The sequence below is a fragment of the Dermacentor variabilis genome, chromosome 10, assembly GCF_050947875.1.
Source record: "Dermacentor variabilis isolate Ectoservices chromosome 10, ASM5094787v1, whole genome shotgun sequence".
NCBI lineage: Eukaryota > Metazoa > Arthropoda > Arachnida > Ixodida > Ixodidae > Dermacentor > Dermacentor variabilis.
Genome location: NC_134577.1, coordinates 90,132,614 through 90,153,735, shown reverse-complemented (window position 1 = coordinate 90,153,735; position 21,122 = coordinate 90,132,614). Strand labels below are relative to the sequence as shown.

Below are 21,122 nucleotides of genomic sequence, written 5' to 3'. Positions count from 1 at the left end.
TAGGCAGCAAAACGAATGATGGTCGCTGATAGCTCGGAATGGTTGGCCATATATGTATTGTGGTATGCGCGGCCATATACCTCGCTTCTGCCGCCTTCGCCAGCAGGATGAAATACGAGGCTATGGTGAGCACGAGAGAGACCGCACTCGTCGATTAGACGCCTACTATCCCGGATCGTACTCGTTCCCTCAACAGCGTTCTCCGTCTCCTCCAGCTGCTCCCAATCTGCCTCATAGTTCCCGTTCGGCTAGACGTCGTTCTCCGTCGCCTTACCGGCGCTCTACATCACCGCTTCGCCCCACTTCCAATCTTGTCGACCAGCACTTGGAAAACTAACTGTTGCAGTTTTTGGAGGGGAAACTGTTCCTTATCGGTCTTCAAAAATTCCTCCTGTTTGCCCGGCTAATATGCTTTCTGTAACTGTCGAAGGTGTTCCCGCGTCAGCTCTCATCGATAACGGTGCCGCCGTTTCTGTTCTTCGTAGTGATTTGTGGTCCCGGCTCCGGAAAGTAAAAACGCCTTATCTTGGACCTATTTTGCGTGGTGCTAATAATGAGTTCATTCACCCCGACGGACAGTGTACTGCTCGTGTTCTCATCGACGGCATACGCCACCACATTGAGTTTATCGGCCTTCCAACGTGTATCCATGAACTTATACTGGGTTGGGACTTCCTACGTTCTGCTTCAGCCGTCATTTCATGTAGAGAGGAAGTTGTCCACATCACGGATACAGGGCTTGCACCTGTTACGGACTCTTCACTTTCATGCGTGTACTTGGCCATCGCTGCAGACTACGTTCCGCGTCCTGGTCACGAAGATGTTGCAGCCGTAACATCCAGTCAGATCGCCGCCGGAGACGCCCTAGTCGCCCCTTCTTCCCTCTGTACTTCTCGCGGGATTCTCATTGCCACCTGTCTCGTCCGGTTTTCACGTGGCCTCGCCCTCCTGTCTGCTTGCAACACGACCTCAGATCCTGTGATGCTGCCCAAAGGGATGACTGTGGCAACCCTCGCCGACACTCAACCTATCTCTATAGTCACGCTTCGCCCTTATTCATAGCCAGCACCATCCTCAGGTTTGGATGATTCTTTCCCTTCTCCAGCCATTCTTAGTTCCTACTTAACAGCCGTGCAGTTCGAAGCCTTAATGATGGTCTTGGCAATGCAAAAAGCCTGTTTCGATAGCTGTTCCCCTGTGTTGAGCCATACTCCTGCGGCTACACACCGCATCAAAACCGATGGTTCCGCTATAATACGACGCCCCTATAGTGTATCGCCGTCCGAACGAAAGGTCATTGAACAACAGGTTGCTGACATGCTTGCGCGGAAGATAATACGACCTTCATCTAGCCCATAGGCTTCTCCCGTGGTCTTGGTAAAGAAAAAGGATGGCTCCGTTCGCTTTTGCGTCGATTATCGAGCGCTCAATAAGATCACACGCAAGGACGTATATCCAATACCTCGAATTGGAATTGACGACGCTTTGCACACAATACAAGGGGCGGAGTATTTCTCCAGCCTTGATCTTCGATCAGGATATTGGCAAATTCCGATGAACGAGACTGACAAAGAAAAGACCGCATTCGCTACACCAGACGGACATTATGAATTCAACGTGATGCCTTTTGGCCTTTGTAACGCTCCTGCCACATTTGAGCGCATGATAGACAACGTACTTCGTGGTCTAAAATGGAAGACCTGCCTCTTTTATCTGGACGATATTGTCATCTTTTCGTCTGACTTCAACCAACATCTTCATCGATTAGACGAAGTTCTCAAGTGCCTTGCAAATGCTGGTCTCCAGATCAATACAAAAAAATGCAAATGTGCAAGCAAGACTGTAAATGTATTGGGTCACGTCGTCTCAAAGAAGGCATCCAGCCAGACCCCGAAAAGATTAGTGCTGTTCTCCAGTTTCCTCGCCCCCAGCAACAGAAAGATCTACGTAGTTTCCTCGGCTTGGCGTCATATTTTCGTCGATTTATACGCAACTTCGCTGCAATAGCAGCTCCTCTACACAAGCTACTGGTAACCGGTGCCTCTTTCACATGGACTATAGCGACGGCGAGTCGGCTTTTCAAGCTCTTAAGCGGCATCTTACTTCCGGACCAGTGCTTCGCCACTTCGATAATCGAGCCCCCACCATACTCCATACTGACGCAAGGGCACAAGGTATTGGCGCAGTACTTCTGCAACGTAATGCAGCCTCTAAAGATCAAGTCATAGCATATGCCAGCCGAACACTTTATCCAGCTGAGGGGAACTATACCATTACACAGCAAGAGTGCCTGGCTATCGTTTGGTCGATTAAGAAATTTCGCCCATACCTTTACGGCCGCCACTTCCCGATCGTCACCGACCATCATGCTCTGTGTTGGCTGCCATCAATGAAAAACATGTCAGAACGCTTAGGACGCTGGATACTCCGCTTGCAGGAATACGACTTTACTATAACGTACAAGTCTCGAAAAAGTCATGATGCAGACGCATTGTCTCGCTGCCCACTCTCACTCTCTCCCGGTAACGCGCCGTCGTCTTCCCCACCACATCGTTCCGATGCTATGCCTGCCTCACACCAACTCTCGATAACGCCCTGGACCAAGTTACGCTTTCATCACGCTCTGATTCTGTCTCGCTTCAGCGGGCTGACTCCTACTGTTGAGCTCTCATACCCCTTTATAATACCGCTTTATACCATTTTATACCACCTTATAATACCGAGACCGATCAAGTTGTCCAGCGCTGTTTATTCCAAGAAAGGCAACGCCCCAGCTCATGCGCGAAGAAGTAGAACAACAGGGAAGATGATGATGGCTATGTACAAATGAAAACGACGAAGTACGTCAATAGTGCTTACAGTATGGTCTAAACTTGCTGATGGCCCATATCACCGCGAGGCATTTTTTTTCTGTCCCTGAGTAGTTCACCTCAGCCTTCGAAAGTGTTCGACTAGCTTAAGCAATGACTCGTTCCTCTGTCGCTGTCGGAAGATCGTGCGATACCGCCGGAGAGCTTTCGTAGGGTATGTGCTTAAGCGTGTTTAAGCACATACATCGCATACATAAAGAAACTATTAAATGGGGAATAAAAACAGGTACCCAGCAGCAACAAAATAACAACAGTTAATTAGATCGCAATATAGCTTCAAAAGAGCCTATTTCACAACAGCAGAGAGAACAACTCTAAACAATGTGCATATATCAATTCCAACTTTCATAAAGACGTGCTAGATTACAAAAAACTAATAATATACCCTTGTGGCGACAGCTCGTGATTCTAAACATCGGAAATGGGAAAAAAATAAAGAAATGCATATGGGAACAGATTAAAAAAGCGAATTGAAGAGAGGAGAGAACTGCGAAAATAGAGCACGCACTAGGCATATCAGTCAGTGTTGCATTTAGCCATCCAGTACACAGGTTTCACAAACGCAAATAACAGCTCTCCGACTATACACTGTTCATTACACAAGCAAGGCCACCGACGCGGCCTCGGACAGCACCCTATATGGAGTCTCTTTCAAAGCGATGACAAGGACAGAGCAAGGTTTCGCCTCAACCACAGATGCCCATGCCTGCTCTGTGACAGTACAACACAAAACCCAGCCGGGATTTACTCGATGGTGAAGTGGGTGTTTTGATACCGGTAATGGTATTGGTCCTACGTGCGTGCCGCAGAATTTTCCCGCGAAAGCACCGCAGAGATACGATGGGCTATTATTATACCGGCACACTAGTGCAGACGTATACGTCCATTACTGTGCGCAGCACCATGTCGACAACACGCTAAATATCTATCTTATTGGCAAGAGATCGCTGGATCGCAAGCACAGCTACGTCGCCCAGACGATTATTCGTCATCTTGCTGCGAAGCTAAGTCTTCAATCTTCGAAGGCACGAAGACGTGCGCTCGGAAGATGATGACGTTGCCGGTATCGTCACGGCTTGTGCAGTTCGTGAAAGGCTTCTTTATATTCTCCAAACGTAGTCACCAACTCAGGGACGACACCTGGGGACGCCCGTGGAGGCGCCCCCCCCCCAATTTCGGCCTGCCCCCCCCCCAACTGCACCGGAAAGCTGACGCAAGGTAGGCGGTATGAAACAAAATGTCAATTTTCCGCCGCTTACAGCAGCGCCGCTTGCAAAGGACGACCTTGTTTAAGCACAACAATTTATTATAGAAAATCTTTGACGGAAAGCAATTACCCTCAGGCTTGTGATAGAACAGATGCTTGAAATATAGCGCGAACTGCCGCAATAACATAAATATGATTCCAATGGTTCTAAATCGATTTAAAAATTAGCTACACTTCTTCGTTGTTTGGTCTGCTTGAGTGAACCGGCAAGTTCGTGTCTCGGCTACAAAATCGCAAGTGGGGTCAAACGAATTGAGAGGTCGTGACCCTTCTAAGCCGCAGCTTTTGTCACAGAAAGTTGTCAGGACAACACTGCCTTTAATACTGTAATTTAACCTGCGGCACATTCAGCAAAACTTATTCAGCCAGATTATTTTCATTCCCAAAGCGAGCTTTGCGCGCTTGTTCTCCAAGTTATCCTATGGGTGACCACTTATTTCAGGCCTGTTCTTCCATTCCCACAGTGGCATAAGTATTCTGTAGCTGGATACATATACAAGTAAGCAGGACTTCACATCTTTTCGAAACACATACCTGAACAGAAATCTAAGCTATAGTCTATGAGTTAACTCTCTGGGCGAACTGATATGGGCTAACCAGCCGTATCTTACGGTTGGATTACATTTGTCATCGCGAACGTCGAGAGTCGAACCCACGACATTTGGTGGAAATCTAACCCTATTTGGAGGTACGGATATCTCCATGTTGGATTCCCCTTGCCATCATGAACGTCGAAAGTCGAACCGACTTGGAGATATGGGCGAACCGGCCATATCTCGAAGTTTCATTCCATTTGACATCGCGAACGTCAAGAGTCGAACGCACAACCTGTGTTGGGAACCAAACCCACTTGGAGATATGGGCGAAGCTTCCAATCTCTACTTTTGATTCCATTTGACTTCGCGAACGTCGAGAGTCGAACCCACGACCTTTAGTGGGAGAGAGAGAGAGAGTAAACATTTTTATTAGGTAAACGCAGCTTTAAAGAGGCGTTCTCATTCCAGAATTCTTTGAGCTCGGGCCGCGTCCTGGGCCTTCGCAGTCGGAAGTTGCTGATCCTCGAGGTCGGAGCTGGCCAAGGCTCTCTCCCAAAGTTCGCTGGTGTGGTAAGGGTTCAGAGGATTTAATGGTACCGTTCTGCAACCCCCCCTAGTATGTGCCTGAGGGACCCAGGTTCTGCACAGAAGAGGCATTGCGGAGAGAATTGTGTAGTGGCTGTGAGGTGATTACTGGTTGGGTGGGGGAATGTAGTAACCTGTAGAGTTCGGAAGAGTCGCTCCTGCTCTCTAGGTAGTGACTTGTGTGGGGGTGCATATGTTCTGTAGGTTAGCTTGTAGCGTTGTGTGATCTCTTGGTACGAGACTAGAGGGTGCATGCGCTCGGGTTCAGATTCCGTGGCGTCGGCTCGGTGGGTCAAATCTGGGGACGTACTGATCGGCAGGCCCATTGCCTGCTTATATGCCTTTCTGATCATTGTGTTGATTTTCTTGAGTTCCGTCGCGTTGAGTAGTGCGTATGGAATAGCGTAACTTATTCGAGACACGACGAAGGCTTGGACAAGCTGAAGCGTGTCCGCCTCCGCCATGCCTCTTGTCTTGGTTGTTATTCGCCGGATCATGTGGCTAACTTGGGCTGTTGTATTCTTAAGGTTTTGAATTAATATTGTGTTGGTGCGATCCGACTGGAAAACCATTCCGAATATTTTTACGCTCTGAGATGGAACGATGGTGTGTCCCTTCAGTTGCATGTTGATAGTGGGCGAGTCGGATGCGTGCTTCTTTCTCGGTGAGACCAGGAGTAGCTCTGACTTTTGAGAGGCGCACTGAGGCCGCATAACGTAGCACAGCCGCTCACCACGTCTGCCGCTTCCTGCAAGCGGCTCTCCGTTGCCCTGATGGACCCTGTGGACGACGAGATGGTAATGTCGTCGGCATATAGGTCATGCCCGATCCCCCGAATTTTATCGAGGAGCGGCGGAAGGCCCATTAGGACGATATTGAAAAGGATAGGGGATAACACTGCGCACTGTTGTGTGCCGCGGCCGCCCAGTAGGAAGGGGTTTGTGGCTTGGTCTCCTACCTTCAGGATAGCTTCTATGTCTGAGAGGAAATCTCTGATATAGGAATACGTCCTGGCCCAGCGTGTTTAGCCTCTGTAAGGTTGCTGTATGCTGGACGTTACCGAACGCCCCTTTAAGATCTAAGGCGAGGATAGCCATGGGGGAGTTGTGTGTCGCTGGTACAATCACCTCCACTTTCAGCTGAAGAAGCATGTCTTGAGGTGTGGACGGAATCCTATTATCGTTGTTGGAAGTTTCCCCGAGTCCTCCAGGTGTGCTTGTAGCCGGTTGGGAACCGATGTGCTCTAGGAGCTTTTCTACACACAAAGTGGGGGAGATCGGTCGTAGGTTCTCAATTGCTGGTGGCTTCCCTGGCTTCGGTATCAGACAAACCTCAGCCATTTTCCAGTCCTCGGGAAGGTTTCCTTCCCTCCATACTTCGCTAAGATGAGCTGTCAGCTCTAGTAGCGAGGGATTGTCAAGATTTACAAGTGCCTTATTCGTTATTTGGTCTATTCCCGGGACTGTGTGTCGTCTCAAGCCCATTATCGCCGCTGTTACTTCATGTAGATGAATTCCTCGTCAAGGAGCTCGTTTGGGGTGCCGGTGTAGGGTGGCAGAGGCTCCGATGGCTGTGTGGGGGAGTACTGGACTTTGAGAGTCAAAAGGAGGTCCGCCTGGTTTTCTGGAAATTGGTGGATTACTCGGGCCGTATTTTGGTGGAATTCAGTTTTGCTGCTGGCCGGGTTGATTAAATACATCAATAACTTCCACGTCTTGGGAGTTCTTAGTCTTCCTCTCAAGCTGTCGCAGAGTGATAGCCAATTTTCTAGGCATAGCGTGGTAGCGTATTCCACAGCCTCTTGTGTAAGTAGTGCGATTCGCCTCTTGAGCTTACGATTTAATCTCTGCCTTTTCCAACGCTTCAGCAGGCTAAGCCGGGCTTCCCACTAGTGGAGCAAGCGAGCGTCGATGCTCGGAGTGGTGGTGGATGTTTCGAGCATATTGGTTTGCGCCTTAACATCCTGGTGAAGCTGAGTGATCCAGTCCTTAATTTACTAAAGCTGTTGGCTCTGTTCATTTATAGCTCTTTGTTCTCTTATCTCCTGCATCTTGGTCCAATCCGTGAGGCGAGCAGTGCCTATCCTGGATTCGTATTCGAGCCCATGGAGAGGGGTGGTTAGCAGCGTGTGGTCGCTGCCTAGGTACTCCTCCAGATTGGTCCAGCAAGCTTGGGGGATACTTCTGATGAGGGTTGAGTCGGGCCTCGTGTCTCTTGTAACACTTGTGCCGAGCCTCGTGCTATTCCTTGGATCGTTGACGAGTGTGAGACCCATATCTCCTCAATTTTGTGAAGCAGGTTTCCCCTGGGGTTGGTGTACGTATAACCCCGGAGGGGGTGGGCTGCATTGAAGTCGCCCACTGATAGAAGCGGATGATTGCCTGCTGCGTGCGTGGTTTGCTCAAAAACCTGTTTGAGGACCGATGGCGCGGTTTTCGGCCGACAGTAGACATTTAGAACGAACATCAGACCCTTCTTCTTTGTTGCCTACGAGATAATTTCGAGTAGAATGGCAAACGGTTCGGATTGTTGGAGATGGTGTTGAACGGCCACTAGCTTCTTACTGACCAGGGTGTGAAGGCTGTCACCTGCATCGGTGTCATACGAGACGTATCCGGGTAGGTGGACGTGTGTGTTTGTTTCCTGCAGTGCGATGATTTTAGGTGGCCTTGTTGATGTAGCGATGTATTGTAACAGTGATGCATACTTTTTCTTGTAGCCCCGTCAATTCCACTGCCACACCATGGTTTCGCCTGCGGAGCCCCCGCGCTTACTGCATATATGTTGAAGAGGAGCCATCTTCGTTATTAAGGGGTGGTTATGCGTGCACAAGATGAGGTTCTGGTGAGCCTAGAGAATCTGACAAATCTGGTAGTGTCTGGTGAGCAGTTTTCTTGGGGCGCCGGCTTTGGCGAGCTTCCAGTGCTAGTATGCGTTCCTCTAGCCTCAAGATACGTTCCGCCATATGAGTGTTAGGGTGCTGTTGTTGAGTTGCGAATTGTTGTTGTGCCGCTAACTGCTGTATAGCTGTGAGTTGTTACGTAGTAGCTTGTAGGGATGTCTGAAGGCTCTGAATGTCCTTTGCTACTGTCTCCAGTATCTTCTGGAGAGTGGCATATAGGACGAGTATGACTCCCTGCGGTGCAGTGGGCTGCGCGGTTGCTCGTTGCGGTGTCGGATTTGGAGTGACTGTGTGCGCTGGCTGCTCTTTCCCTTTCCCCTTCTCCGGGCGTGCTGTTGAAGTGTTTTGTGTAGGGATAGTGCTATTTCTACCAAACTATTCAATTTTGAGTGCTACAAACTGTGCGTGTACGCTAGTGATTTCTGCTTTGAGTGTTGCGTTCTCTTCAGTGAGACGCCGAATGTGGGCGTGTGCCTGTGCCAGTTCTGTGTCAACAGCGAGGGAGGAGGCGCGAGCTTTGGGAGAAACGACCTGTGCCCAGGTCACCTGCTGCGTGACCTGCGTTGCTCCCTTGCTTCTCCTCCTGCCACTTGCGGAACGACCACGGCTCGAAGTCCTGCCATGAGATGGCGTCCGTCGTCGCGATGAGGTCCTGCGGCTGGAACCGGAACTGGAACGCGGCCTGGAACTGCTCCTCTCCTGGACAGCTCCGTGTCGTTTCAGGGACCACGACTTCAGGGATGCTGAGCACTCGCTACGTGGCCTCGGAGACGAGGAGCCTGCTATCAGGGCTTGCTGAGGTTTCCGGCGGTTAACGGGTAGCAGGAATCTGTTGGGGCAGAATTGGCTGCCGTCGAGTGATTCCCACCGCACAGAGAGCACCGAGGGTGGCACTCATGCTGCTCCGTTGCTAGCGAAGTGCCGCACTCCCTCCACTTGACTGTGGCGGGGAGCCGCAGGCAGACGTCCTCCCTGTGACCTGTCTCGTTGCAGGTTCGGAAATTGGCACGGTCCTCTTGTAGAGGTAGCACCGCGAAGGACGGAAAATTCGATGTAATATGGCACTATTTTTCCCAGGAATGGGATCACCATGGCTGTTGTCTTTCACAGTCTTCTACATGTTTGCGCCTCGTATCCGGGAGATTCAACGCGTTTAAGTAACATTTCGTGCGCGTTGTTGCCATCGATGTTGTATATCGTCCCTATGCACGAGTTATCGGGGGATATTCTGTATGATGCAATATCATATGTTGTTGCACCAATTGTAATTTTCTGCATCTTGCTTATTGCTGAGGCCATAGCTTCTGAGGCAGTGCTCAGAACAAGGATGTTTTGGTCTTCGTAGACGCGTATTTTGAATGCTGTGGAGCCGATTTGTAGCTTTGCCTCATTTGTGATGGCGTCTACTTACTTCTCTGGTTTCACCTTGTGGAGCTGCAGGCCGTTCCGTGAGCGAACTGCCAAATTGTAATCATCGCCAGGTAGGGGAAGGCGGTTGCCGGGGCTTGCGTACCGCCGATCGGCTTTGGCGGAGAACGGGCTTCGGTAGCGTTCGGGATAGTTGGGGCGTAATCGAGCGTGCCTGCAGCCGACGACGACGGGCATGACTGGCAACACTGATCCAAGGTTCATTATCTTCTTCGGTCTCCTCAGCGGCCAAAAGTCCTTGCGATTCGCGAATTTCCATGTCTTCGTCCTCCGAGGCCCCGGTGGACGATTGGTGGGCTTTGTCGGCGTCGTCATTGAGCCGTGCGTTCGCCATCTGTAGCGGTGCGGCGGCTGAAGCCTTTGCTAGGCCTCGCCACTAGCGTATTGGGTTTCGCGGGGCGGCCCCGCTTCGAAACTTGATGTGACCGTAAAATGCAAAATATAGCACTTACACCCTCAAGTTCAGTGTCGACGTGCTCTGGCTAACTTCAGACACACGATGATAACGTAGAATGTGGATGCCGAGGTGATTTCGCTGAAAATGTAGCTTGTGTGCTGAGCACATGTGGAGCGCGTCGAACCCGTCGGCACACTTTGTCGTCTCACCTTTAGTGGGAGTCGAACACACTTGGAGATATGGGCGAGCCGGCCATATCCCCAAGTTGGACTCCAATTGACATTGTGAAGGTCGCGAGTTGAACCCACGACCTTTAGTATTTATTAAGTTAAAATTCGTTAAGACTCTCGAACCAGTCGAACCCCCGACTATTGGTGGACGTCGGACCCACGACCTGTCGGGTTAATTAAGACACATTTAATTAAGATAGTTTAATTAATGCACTAATAACCACGACCTTTGATAGGAGTCGAAGCCACTTGGACATAGGCGTAAACCGGCGATATCTCCAGGTTGGATTCCAGTTGACATCTTGATGGTCGAGAGTCATACCCCGAACTTTGGTGGGAGTCGAACTCTCGACCTCTCATGGGGGCCGAACCTACGACTTTTGGTGTTAATTAAGGCGTAGTTGATTAAGGCCCTCAAATCCATGGCCCAACATAAAAATATGGTGGATCCGGCCATATCTCCAAGTTGAATTGCAATTGACATCGCGAAGGAGGAGAGTCAAATCCACTACGATTGGTGATAATTAAGGCATGGTTAATTAAGATATAGTTAAGGCAGTCATACCCATGACATTTCGGTGGGAATCGAACTCCTGGCCTTTGTTGCTAATTACGGTGGAGTTAATTAAGGCACTCGAACTCACGGCCTTTGGTGGGAGAAAACAATAGCAAGTAACAATGCATTAGAATGTAAGCGTCAAGTAATGTAATTTTGCCTTCTTCTTTAGCATACGCTAAAGTGACTGTCAACTTCTACCTTTATTAGTGTGCTTCCTGCAGTTTCTAGGTGCTACTGTCTGGCTTCCTGGCTGTCAGTCTGTGTCTGACGTTTTCCCGCCAACATGGATCACTGGGTAGTCTAGTGGTTGAAAACACCGCGCTGTTGTGATAAGGGAAGCGGGTTCGAAAGCAATGGTGGGCAAACATGGGTCACAGGTTCGAATGAATATGTGCAATGGAACTTTCCAGCCAGCATTTTCCCAGTGCCACATACCTATTGTTACCCAAGCCGTCGTCAAAGAGCTTCATTGAGCACCAGCACGGGCCCAGTGACACCGAGCGTTCCAAGTCCGCGTCAACGACTTTTTTCGAACAGTGGTACATACCCTGTTTCGCACCTACAGTGACCCATGTCAAGGCTAAAGTGCGTTATAGAGCGGCATGCTGCAGCCACCCAAGTTGGTTCGACAATTTAGAACCCTGTAGCCTGTCAGCAGAAGAGTCCGATGTGCCCCTCTTTCAACAATGAACTACCCATTGAACAAGGTAGGTGGAAGAACTGTTAGTTAAAGCATATATAGAGTATGTTTATCTAGATACATTACTTGGGAGGGGACCCTTACAATGAGATGAAATTACCAAATTACATTACCGAATCCTGGCATGGAGCTTACCACTATCATTAAAAGGAAAAGTCTACATTTATTGCATTGTACAGGAGTTGACCTGTGGTGCGGGAACTTTGAGGTTAACAAGGAAGCCCTAGAACAAGGACCGCAAGAACAGTGATCGAACGAAGAATGTTAGGGGCAAAGTTAAAAGACAGGGCAAGAGAGGTGTGAATCAGAAAGCAAACGGGATAGCCCATATTCCAGTTGAGGTTAGGATAAAAAAATGGATCTGGACAGGCCATGAAATGGGTAGGGTAGATAACCGGTGGACTATTCGAGTTACGGAATGGGTGCCAAGGGAAGGGAAGCCTAGTCATGAACTACAGAAAACTAGGTGGGGTCATTGAGTCATGGAGTGCTGGAAGCCCAATCCAATCGAACATGTCTTCCTTGACTGCTGGGATGCTTTCCTGTCGTGGGACATGCTCCAGAGGATGCTCCAAAAAGACCTACCCTGCACTCACATGGCATCCTTTTCTTGGCAATCGAACATGATGACTTAAAATATTGTCTTTACCTCCACCTTGGACTCCACAGCCACATGGCTTTTAGGAACTCCGATATTATTGCGTGACCTGTTCATATTTTATTGAGAGTATGACTAAGTTGCACGCAGTTTACAAGAACCTCTAGTGCAATGAGGACATTTTAGCTCTTACGACCGACTGGTTGGAATAAAAAAAATCCAACTTACATTTCATAAACTACATGAACAATTATTTAACTTCACCACATCAAAATTGCACCACCACGTGATTGCAAATCGCATTAACATAGATATCATCCCCAAGGAACGTGTTCTAACTGGTATTTTAATGTGTTAGCATTCTTAGGATACTTCACACATATTCTGGAGGCTAACTATTTATAAATTGTCAATCAGAAACTTGCAGGTTCATGAAAAATACCCAATTCATACTTGTGGTGCTAATATGTGCTACACATTTTTTTTTCAACGCTTAAAAGACGCCCGCAAAAGCATGTGACAAGTACCATGTGACTAGTCGTGTGGCACTTCTTCACTTCTTTAGGTATTTAACATTTCGAAAAAACTTTTGTGTAATACGGATTGAGCACAGAAAGGCGGATTGGAAATTTTTCGGGATGGCCTACAATTTCCCGATGTTCAATCTTACTCTGATTATAAAATTGGATTGGTAAATTATTAACTAATGATGTAGTAAGCAAATTTTAAACAATTTTGACTTGCACCACGTGACGGCAAAATACATCCCATTGGTTTTATCCAGCTAAGCGGCACATGCATATTTTAAAATTTTGGCACAAGTTACGTTACACTAGTTACAAGTACAGGTGCTGGGGGAATTTCCGAATATTTAAAAAAAGGTTTATTTAGGCTTTCTTTTTACTTGTACTAATCTACTTATTATCGCAAAATTAAAAGAGAGAGAGAAGTCTAGGAGGAAGTGTGATTTTCAATTTATGCCATTACATTTTCTCTTAAAAATTCCAAAACTTCAAGAAAGACAAATAAGAATTTTTGAAGTCTACCTCAGCAATAAAAACAATATTACATATCTGGAAAGTGTGCCCACTAATACATCTAAAAGGACAAAATTGATTTATTATACAGTGCTTTTACATATACCAGTAATTTATGAGCAGAACTTTTGCAAGGCCCCAGTAAACATTGTAAGAATTCAACGCAAGCTGTGAACTATGCATTATATTTGTTCCCGCGATGTGCTGTAACAGATGAAGTTTGCAAAACAGCGATCTCCGTTTTAGCGTTGAACTAAAGATTACTAAGTTTTGTGCTTCCGTATATTTTTTACCTTTTCGGCAGTTTTTGTGAAACGTCAGAGGCATTAAGTTGAAATTATGTTTCAAAAGTTGCAACAATACCATTCTCTCTCAAATGCAACAAATTTCATTCTCACCAGACCAGAGGTTGTCTTAGGAGGGCATTTCTCCACATCACAAGTATTTGAATAAGGAAATCGGAGCTGGCCCCGTGCTAAACTATTCTTTAAGCAAAACTTCTGATAAGACAGATTTTTTCGTGGTCCCGTCGAACTTGGCTTAACGTGACAAAATTTCACGGTATGTTGTTATAATCAATGTTCAGCGCGCATTCACTCTTCCCAATGCAGCAATGCAATGGTACATTCTGCACATGCACAAATTCCATTTATGCACAGGGGCACAATACAATTCATTTGCACATATTGTCTACTTTTAAGAAGGCAGTTAAAGTAGCTTGTGTGGTTCTGTGGTACGGTGTAATAGGGGGGTCTCTGGAATAATTCTGACCGCAAGGGGGTCTTAAAGGAGTGCGCTAAACAGAAAAATGACTTAGCCTGTGTTGGTAAACCGATTAGAAAACCAAAAACACCACTCTCACCGGCGGAATAAGCCTAGTAAGCTAGGAAAATTGCAAGGAAAGACAGGTAGCAGCACCAACCTGAAGTTCTAGCGCCAGCTCGCCGTGATGTCATGGATTCTGATGGCATCTGCTAAGGCATAGCTCATTGTTTATCGGTAAAAGTCAGCTACATTGTTCTTCAAAGGGGCCGAGGACTGAACATGGCAAGTTTCGTGAACAGTTACTGAGCCCACGCCCACCCAAGTAGGAACAAAATATCTTGAACCCATGGCGTCACACTGACATGTACAGGTGCTGGGGTAATTTCCGAGTATTGAAAAAAAGTTTACTTGAGCTTTCTTTTTTACTTGTGCTAATCTACTTATTATCGCAAAATTAAAATAACTAGAGTCTTCCAGGAATACATTATTATAACATTAAACTTAGCATATTTATTTGGCGTCCCCTTAATAGGAAGCCAATGCATGGTAATCGAGCATTTTGCACGCGTCGGAATGGGGATTCCGCAGCGAGTATCGAACTCACAACCTCGAGCTTAGCAGTACAACGTCGCAGCCACTGCGCTAGCGTGGTGGATTAAGAGTGCAACGATGCAGCTGCTAGCGCAAGCATGAAATCATAATGTTACGGTAGGAAAAGCGGGGTGTCAAAATAAGTGCTGACATCTGCCTCCCACCTATCGGGAATAGTCCATAAACCTTCAAGCAGTACCCCTTCAGTGGGCGTGCCCGATCGTCGCACAACTGAAGTGCATTCTGCAGATGTGCCTGGCCTTTGCAGAAAAGGTAACCTTGCTTCCCGCAGGCGTTGAGAAGATGGGCAGCAGACGCGCGATTGAAGTGCAGCTTTTTATCCTCGCGCACCGAACGTTCATCGAAGTCAGCAGTGCAGTAACCACTTGGACAAAGAACAATGGGCACCAAAGGTGTTTCTTTGCCCCTCCTACTACTGCTATTGCCGAGAGAACCGGTCGGCCAGTTTGTGTGACTCTCGGGTAGGAAAACCGTGGGACCCCCCGTGGTAGCGACTCTAGCTGGCCCTGTGCCCAGAGCAATAGGCGCAGCATTACATACATCTGTGGCCGCATTGCGTTCTGGTCCTCCAGCAGGGTAGCGTTCACTTCACTGGCCACCTTCTGCCGCTGCGACGGGTGTAGCAGGTCCCGAAATGGGCTCGACTGTGGCTCCTCAAACGCAAGCAGTGCCAGAGTCCGCTCCAGTTCAGACAGCACCTGTGCAAAGAGTTAACGGTGCAGTCATGCTGCAATAGAATGCAAACGCGAGAAAGTGAACTGGATCGCAACATTCCACTTTTTAAATCTGCTGTTGTGTTGGATACAAGGAGTGATTGATTCACAGATTCTTAACTTTAGGTTCAGGGTGCACTTGCAGCACAACTACACTTCGATCACACATCTCGCTTTAAACTAGTTAGGTGTAAGTGGTGACCTTAATTAGAGTGATAAAATTAATGGTTTCAGCACTTTTGTCAAATGCATGTCTTAGCCCGTTCTCAACATACACATACCACACACTTTACAGGCTCCACAAGATCTCATTACCAGCACTGATGCTCTCAGGTGTGTCTCCCCAGAAATAAACGCGCTTGTAAAGGCCATTGTGTGGTGGAAGTGTGTGGTGGAAAGCTGAGCTAGTTGGTTTGTGTAGTTTGATATATCTGCAGCACTAGCATACACATACCACATAACAATATGATGGCTTGTCCAGTCTTCAATTCAGTTTTTCCATAAGCTACAGAAGAAAGCTGTTTCCGTTTACCGAGAGAGAGAGAGAGAAAACTTTTATTGTCAAGTTTGAGTCGAGCTTTCTTTCCCAGCGGTGTGGGCTAGCGTGGCGTCTGCTTTGCCGCGACGCTATCAGCCCATTCCGCCAACCGTATCTGGTCTTGCGCGTTGGAAGTTTTCATCTTTTTCTCCCACTCGTCATGTGAGGGAGCTCGCCTAAAGAGTTCTCTCGGGGGAGGGTTCTTTTGGCATCCCCACAAGATATGATCTTGGTCCGCCAGGGGACAGCTACAATGTTTGCAGTTCGGTGGATATTCACCACCGGACATTGCAGCTAGCCTTTTTGGACTAAGTACAGATCTATTCTGCACTCTCCTGAGGTTAGTGGCCTGTATTCTTGTCAGTGTCTCGTGCGGGGATGGGTATATTCGCCTGGATTCGCGGTAATAAACGGTCATTTCGTTATAGGTGTGGATACCTTCATGTCGGTCAACCCCGTCGGGCAAGCCCACCTCCCGGTTAATAGCTCCTCAGGCGGTTAGGTGGGCGGCCTCATTGCCAGGGTTGCCCGCATGAGCGGGTACCCACACCAACTTCAATTGATTGAGGTTTTTGTTAATTATTCTGAATGCTCGAGGGGAAATGAAACCTGAGGTGTAGTTACGAATCGCTGTTTTCGAGTCGGATATAATAATCTTGGTGCCCGGAATGGAGGTGCCCATGGCGATGGCGGCCTCTTCCGCCTCCACAATGGAAGATGTGTTTACCGTCGCACAGCTGATGGTGTGTCCGTCGCCATTAGTGACGGCTATGGTGTGTCGATCATCACTGGTGCGAGCAGCATCCACGTATATGGCGGGTTGGTTTTTGTAGCATTGCCAGAGTGCCGCCGCCCTAGCTTTGCGTCTACCGCTGTTTTCAGTGCCCATGTTTTGCGGAAGCGGGGGCTCCGGATAGTGTTAGGTATTCGCTGTCGTTGCGGGATGTCTAAGGCTGGGCGATACCCTAAGGTGTCGAGGATCCGCTGTCCCGCGTGTGTGCCGGATAATCGAACTGTTTGAGCCCATTTGTGGGCCTCTATGATTTCCTCAACGTTATTATGCACCCCTAGACTCAAGAGTGCCTCCGTGTTAGCCCATTTTGGTAGCCCAAGAGCCTGTTTGAATAACGTTCGGATTAGACCATTAATCCGTTCCAAATCCCTCTTCTTGAGATGCAGGTAAGGGCAGACATACGCCACTCGGCTCAGAAAGAAAGCTTGGATTAGCCTGCAGGCATCTTTCTCCTTAACTCCGTGCCGTCGGTTGGAGACCCTCCTGAGAAGGTTCTGTAAATGCCCAGCTGTAGTTTGGAGTCGTGCTACGGCTTCTTGGTTGAGCGTGTTTTGCTGGATCCACAATCTTAACACTCTGATTTTAGGAACGGATGGGACCGGTTGTCCAGCTACCTGCACCTGAATGTGTGCCGGCAAATTAGCAGCTGTATTTGCGGGATTTTTGTTCCGGACTATAAGCAATTCTGATTTTTTCGGCGAACAGCTGAGGCCATTGTTGCGAGTGTGTTTCTGCACTGCGTCAGCCGCGAAGCTATTCCGTCAATGTAAATAGGCTAACGAGTGTAGTGAAGTGAATGAGGCCCCGCTAGGCTTTAAAATCTGCATAAGTTGGAATTTTCAAAAACCTAGAAGAGCTACGCAATGATGGTTCTCAAATAAGCTACTTGGCTCATACTTTACGGGAAATCAGCAGACACTTATTTTGACAGCATGGAAGGAAGACGGCATATTGCCGAAGTACCAACTGAACCTTTATGCTAAAAGAGTATGCAGTCAATGAGCAATTTTCCAGACGGCCGAACATTCAGACACCTCCACGGCCCCACCACGTATTTCCCAGAGCCAATGTATAACAACTGAAATTTCGGACGCCCAAAGTCCTTGCCGTCGGATTTTCTGGACTTTTGCACGACAGCAGGACTAACACAACATGAACCGAAGTCATCATCACCGCCCTTTTGATTATCTTGCAGCCTCAAACCAGCACTCTCACATGCCAAGCTGCTAAGGCCGTAGACAATTGTATGTTCCCACTTGTTGATGGGTCCATTTGGCGAGCTTGGAGGGAGGTCGAGTGATCATATTGTGCTGGTGTACGCTCTGCATCGCCAGACTTAGCTGATTGGATGTTCACTACCGAACGTCCTGCTATTTGGTGTCGTGCTTCTCGTCGAGAAAATTCGCTGTTGTCATACTTGCCAATGGTTTCAAAGTGCGCAAAGCCTTACCGTGGGTTGACGATAGAAAAGAAAACGGCCTTGGCACAAGCTGGCATCAGCAAGGAGTTCGGCATTTCGAAGCAGGTGATCTTAGATTTCCTCAAAAATAAGGCGAAGAACTTAGAAGAGACTGGAAAATCAACTGGGGTTAAAGAAAGAAGAATGCGAGATAAGGTGTCTACCTGAAGCTCGAGAAGGCTCTGCTCGTGTGGGTAAATGCCATGATTCCCAAGTGGGTGCCGGCCATGGTTTGCAACTTGAAACAAAAGTTGGAGGCTCTCGCGCTTTAAATGAACAGTGATCAGGACCTCAAGTTCAGTGACGAGTAGCTGAGAATTTTCAATAATTCAGATGACTAAGTTCAAGAAGATACGCTGCGAAGGCGGCGTTGTCGATGATTCAGCCGTCGCAGAGTACCGCAATGGAAAGCTGCAAGCAGGTTGCACATGAGCACATTTTCAACTGTGATGAAACTACGTTGTGACAAAACACTTGCATTTGCTGGTGACTTTTGCCATGGTGGCAAACACTGCAAGGAACAACTGACCGTCCTTGACCGCAGCTACATGTTGATCAGTAAGGAGCTTCCAATGCTTGTCATAGGGAAGTAAGAAATCCAAGGTGTTTAAAGGAGGGCAACCTGCCTGTTCTGCGCTAAGCAAACAAGAAAGCCTGCATAACGCCGCAGTTATTCCAAGAGTATATCCGCAAGATGGAGAGAAGGTTCTAACACCAAACCAGAAAAGTTCCGATAGTTGTGAACTGCGCTGTGCAGGGACACATTAAGGACATAAATGCAGTACGGACAGAATTAGGCCACCTGAAGTTTCTTTACATGTCACGCACGCTCAGCCGCATGGTGTTGTGCTCAGATAATGCAAAACTTACAGCGTTCACATTAGGTCTGCTGTCAGCAAGCATGTATACGCATTGAAGACGGCAATTCAAAACGCGTTTCACAAGTGTTTTCGGCACGCAGGCTTCACACTTGGCGTTGAGATGGCGATCAATAACAGAGTGCCCGATCAGTCCCCTACCATGACGAATTGTAGCTTGCGCACTGCTTTTGTGCCAATAGAAACAGTATTTGCCAATTCAGCAAATAAAATCATGCTCACATAGTAAGCATTTGTTTACCATTTTCTTGATAGCCTTTGATAATTCAACATTCGCTTAATTTGAACATTTATATTCGGTCTCATGAAATCAGAAATAACAAGGTTTTACTTTATATGAGTACTGATGACGAAGACACACACAAGAATGTGGTGCTACATGTACCTAAACTCGCTGCTATTCAAATTTGGTGCGAAGAAGAGCGAATGTAGATACATGTAGCAGCATTTTCTTGTGTGCGTCTCCGTCATCAGTCCTCACATATACCCTCTGAACATAAGCGAAGATTCAGTTGGCAGTTCAGCAATGTGCCGTCTTCCTTCCGTTCTGTCAAAATAGGTCACTGCTTATTTCCAGAAGCGCTACACAAGAGCCACGGAACAAACCATACAGCTTGGATAGGTGCTTCAAATGAATTAATCTAGTTTGAATGTTTAAACATAAGGAATAGGGCAGTGGGTATGTCCTTAATTTTCCTTGTTTAACCTTGTGTCCTAATGTACTTAAAGTTACCCAAGGTCTCGCTTGTCACCTGTGGGATCTCCTCCCCGCAATCGCTGAGGTGGTCCTGGGGGTAGCAGAACGCCTCCTCGGTGCTCCCCTCGCGGATGAGTTCGATGAGGTGTTGCTGACGCAGATGGAACAGCAGGCACCGGTCATTGTCAAGCAGCTCAGGGCGCAGACCATTCAGCAGGGCCACCGCTTCCAACACTCGGCCTTGGAGTGGGAATCAATGGCACACAATCAAATCTTAAATCTTTATTTCAACATCACATATACATGCAATGCTCATGAATTCAAGCGCCAACAAATCCAGAACTACCGCCGTGCATCAGTTCATTTCGAAATTCACCTGCACTTGTAACAGTGGCTTATTTCAGACTCCAATACTCAATGGGCATCCGGCAGATGGAGGCAGTACAATAATGGCAGAGATTAACAGCACGGCTGGCAAAAAGAGCAGCATACTGTCGTTCGGAGCCAGTAGCCTGAAGCATTTTTCCTTGCTCTTGCCTCGACGATCGCGCTCTTCTTTGGAGGCCATCAAGTTCATCTGATATTAACACCGCTACAACTCCATGCTTAGAAACCAGCGACTGAGTGATTACAGGTCCCATTTCCATGCAGGCATAAAATGCATTCACTGCTGTTCGAGCTTAATTTTATGACACTGCACACGATGTTTGGGGCACAGCCAAAGAAGCCACTCATTGGCTATACAAGGATTGTGCCCGCTTACACTGCAGCCCTTCTGCCGCCTGTTTATACAGGACATATACACTTACAAAATTTTTGTAAAATCGGGTTTATTGGCACAAAAGGGACATATAGGCTACGCTGTGCCAGCCACAAGGTGTTGTGAAATCATAAGTAAAGCCAGCAAAACCTGCATAACAAATTGCAACGTAAGCATAATAAACCTACCACTTCGCACTTTATTAAGTTTACTTGCTACAGTTTAAACCTCCTATGTCAGTCGAGTGGCCACACCCTTTGGGAAGGTTTCTGTTGCCGATGACATGCAATCGCTTTTTTTTATTTAAGGCCACACACTCCTTGTGTTACCATGTCACATACATTCTGGAGCACTGGCCAAGGCATGTACCCAGTGGCCCCAATCGTCGGCTCAGTAAGATAGCAGGCAGCACAAACCTAGTGGCAGAAGCTAGCAGACAACTTGGGTCACGGGGTGTGTGAAAGAGATTAGATACATACTACAAAGTCGGTGACATTCGCAAAGAATGCTGATTGCATTAAAAAAAGAGGGCAGTGATGGAACCAAGGCTACCACCGAAATGGCGCAATCCATCAAGTACGTTGAGTACTTCCCAACGCAGATGGGGGTTCTGACCCGACCTGTGCGCCCTTTCCTAAGCACACCGGTACAGTAAGGGGTCCCGCCACCCTCCGGAAGCAGGCTTACACCCGCTACCTCCCTGAACCATTCCAGCCAAGTGCTTTATACACAAGGCCATGGCTCAGGTGATGTTCACTAGGTTATTGGAACTATATGTGTTTAGTGAGTACAGCCATG

General features: G+C 47.8%; 1 protein-coding gene across 1 annotated transcript; it reads right to left on the bottom strand.

Moving 5' to 3' along the window:
* Nucleotides 1-6,753: 6,753 nt before the first annotated feature.
* LOC142559834 (uncharacterized) lies at nucleotides 6,754-20,132 on the bottom strand. The gene is made up of 5 exons (XM_075671510.1): nucleotides 20,057-20,132; nucleotides 19,620-19,804; nucleotides 14,921-15,184; nucleotides 8,707-8,914; nucleotides 6,754-6,881 (listed from the first exon to the last, which is right to left on the bottom strand). Exons 1-5 carry the CDS (start codon nucleotides 20,130-20,132, stop codon nucleotides 6,754-6,756), a joined length of 861 nt encoding a protein of 286 aa, XP_075527625.1.
* Between the last annotated feature and the right edge of the window lie 990 nt (nucleotides 20,133-21,122).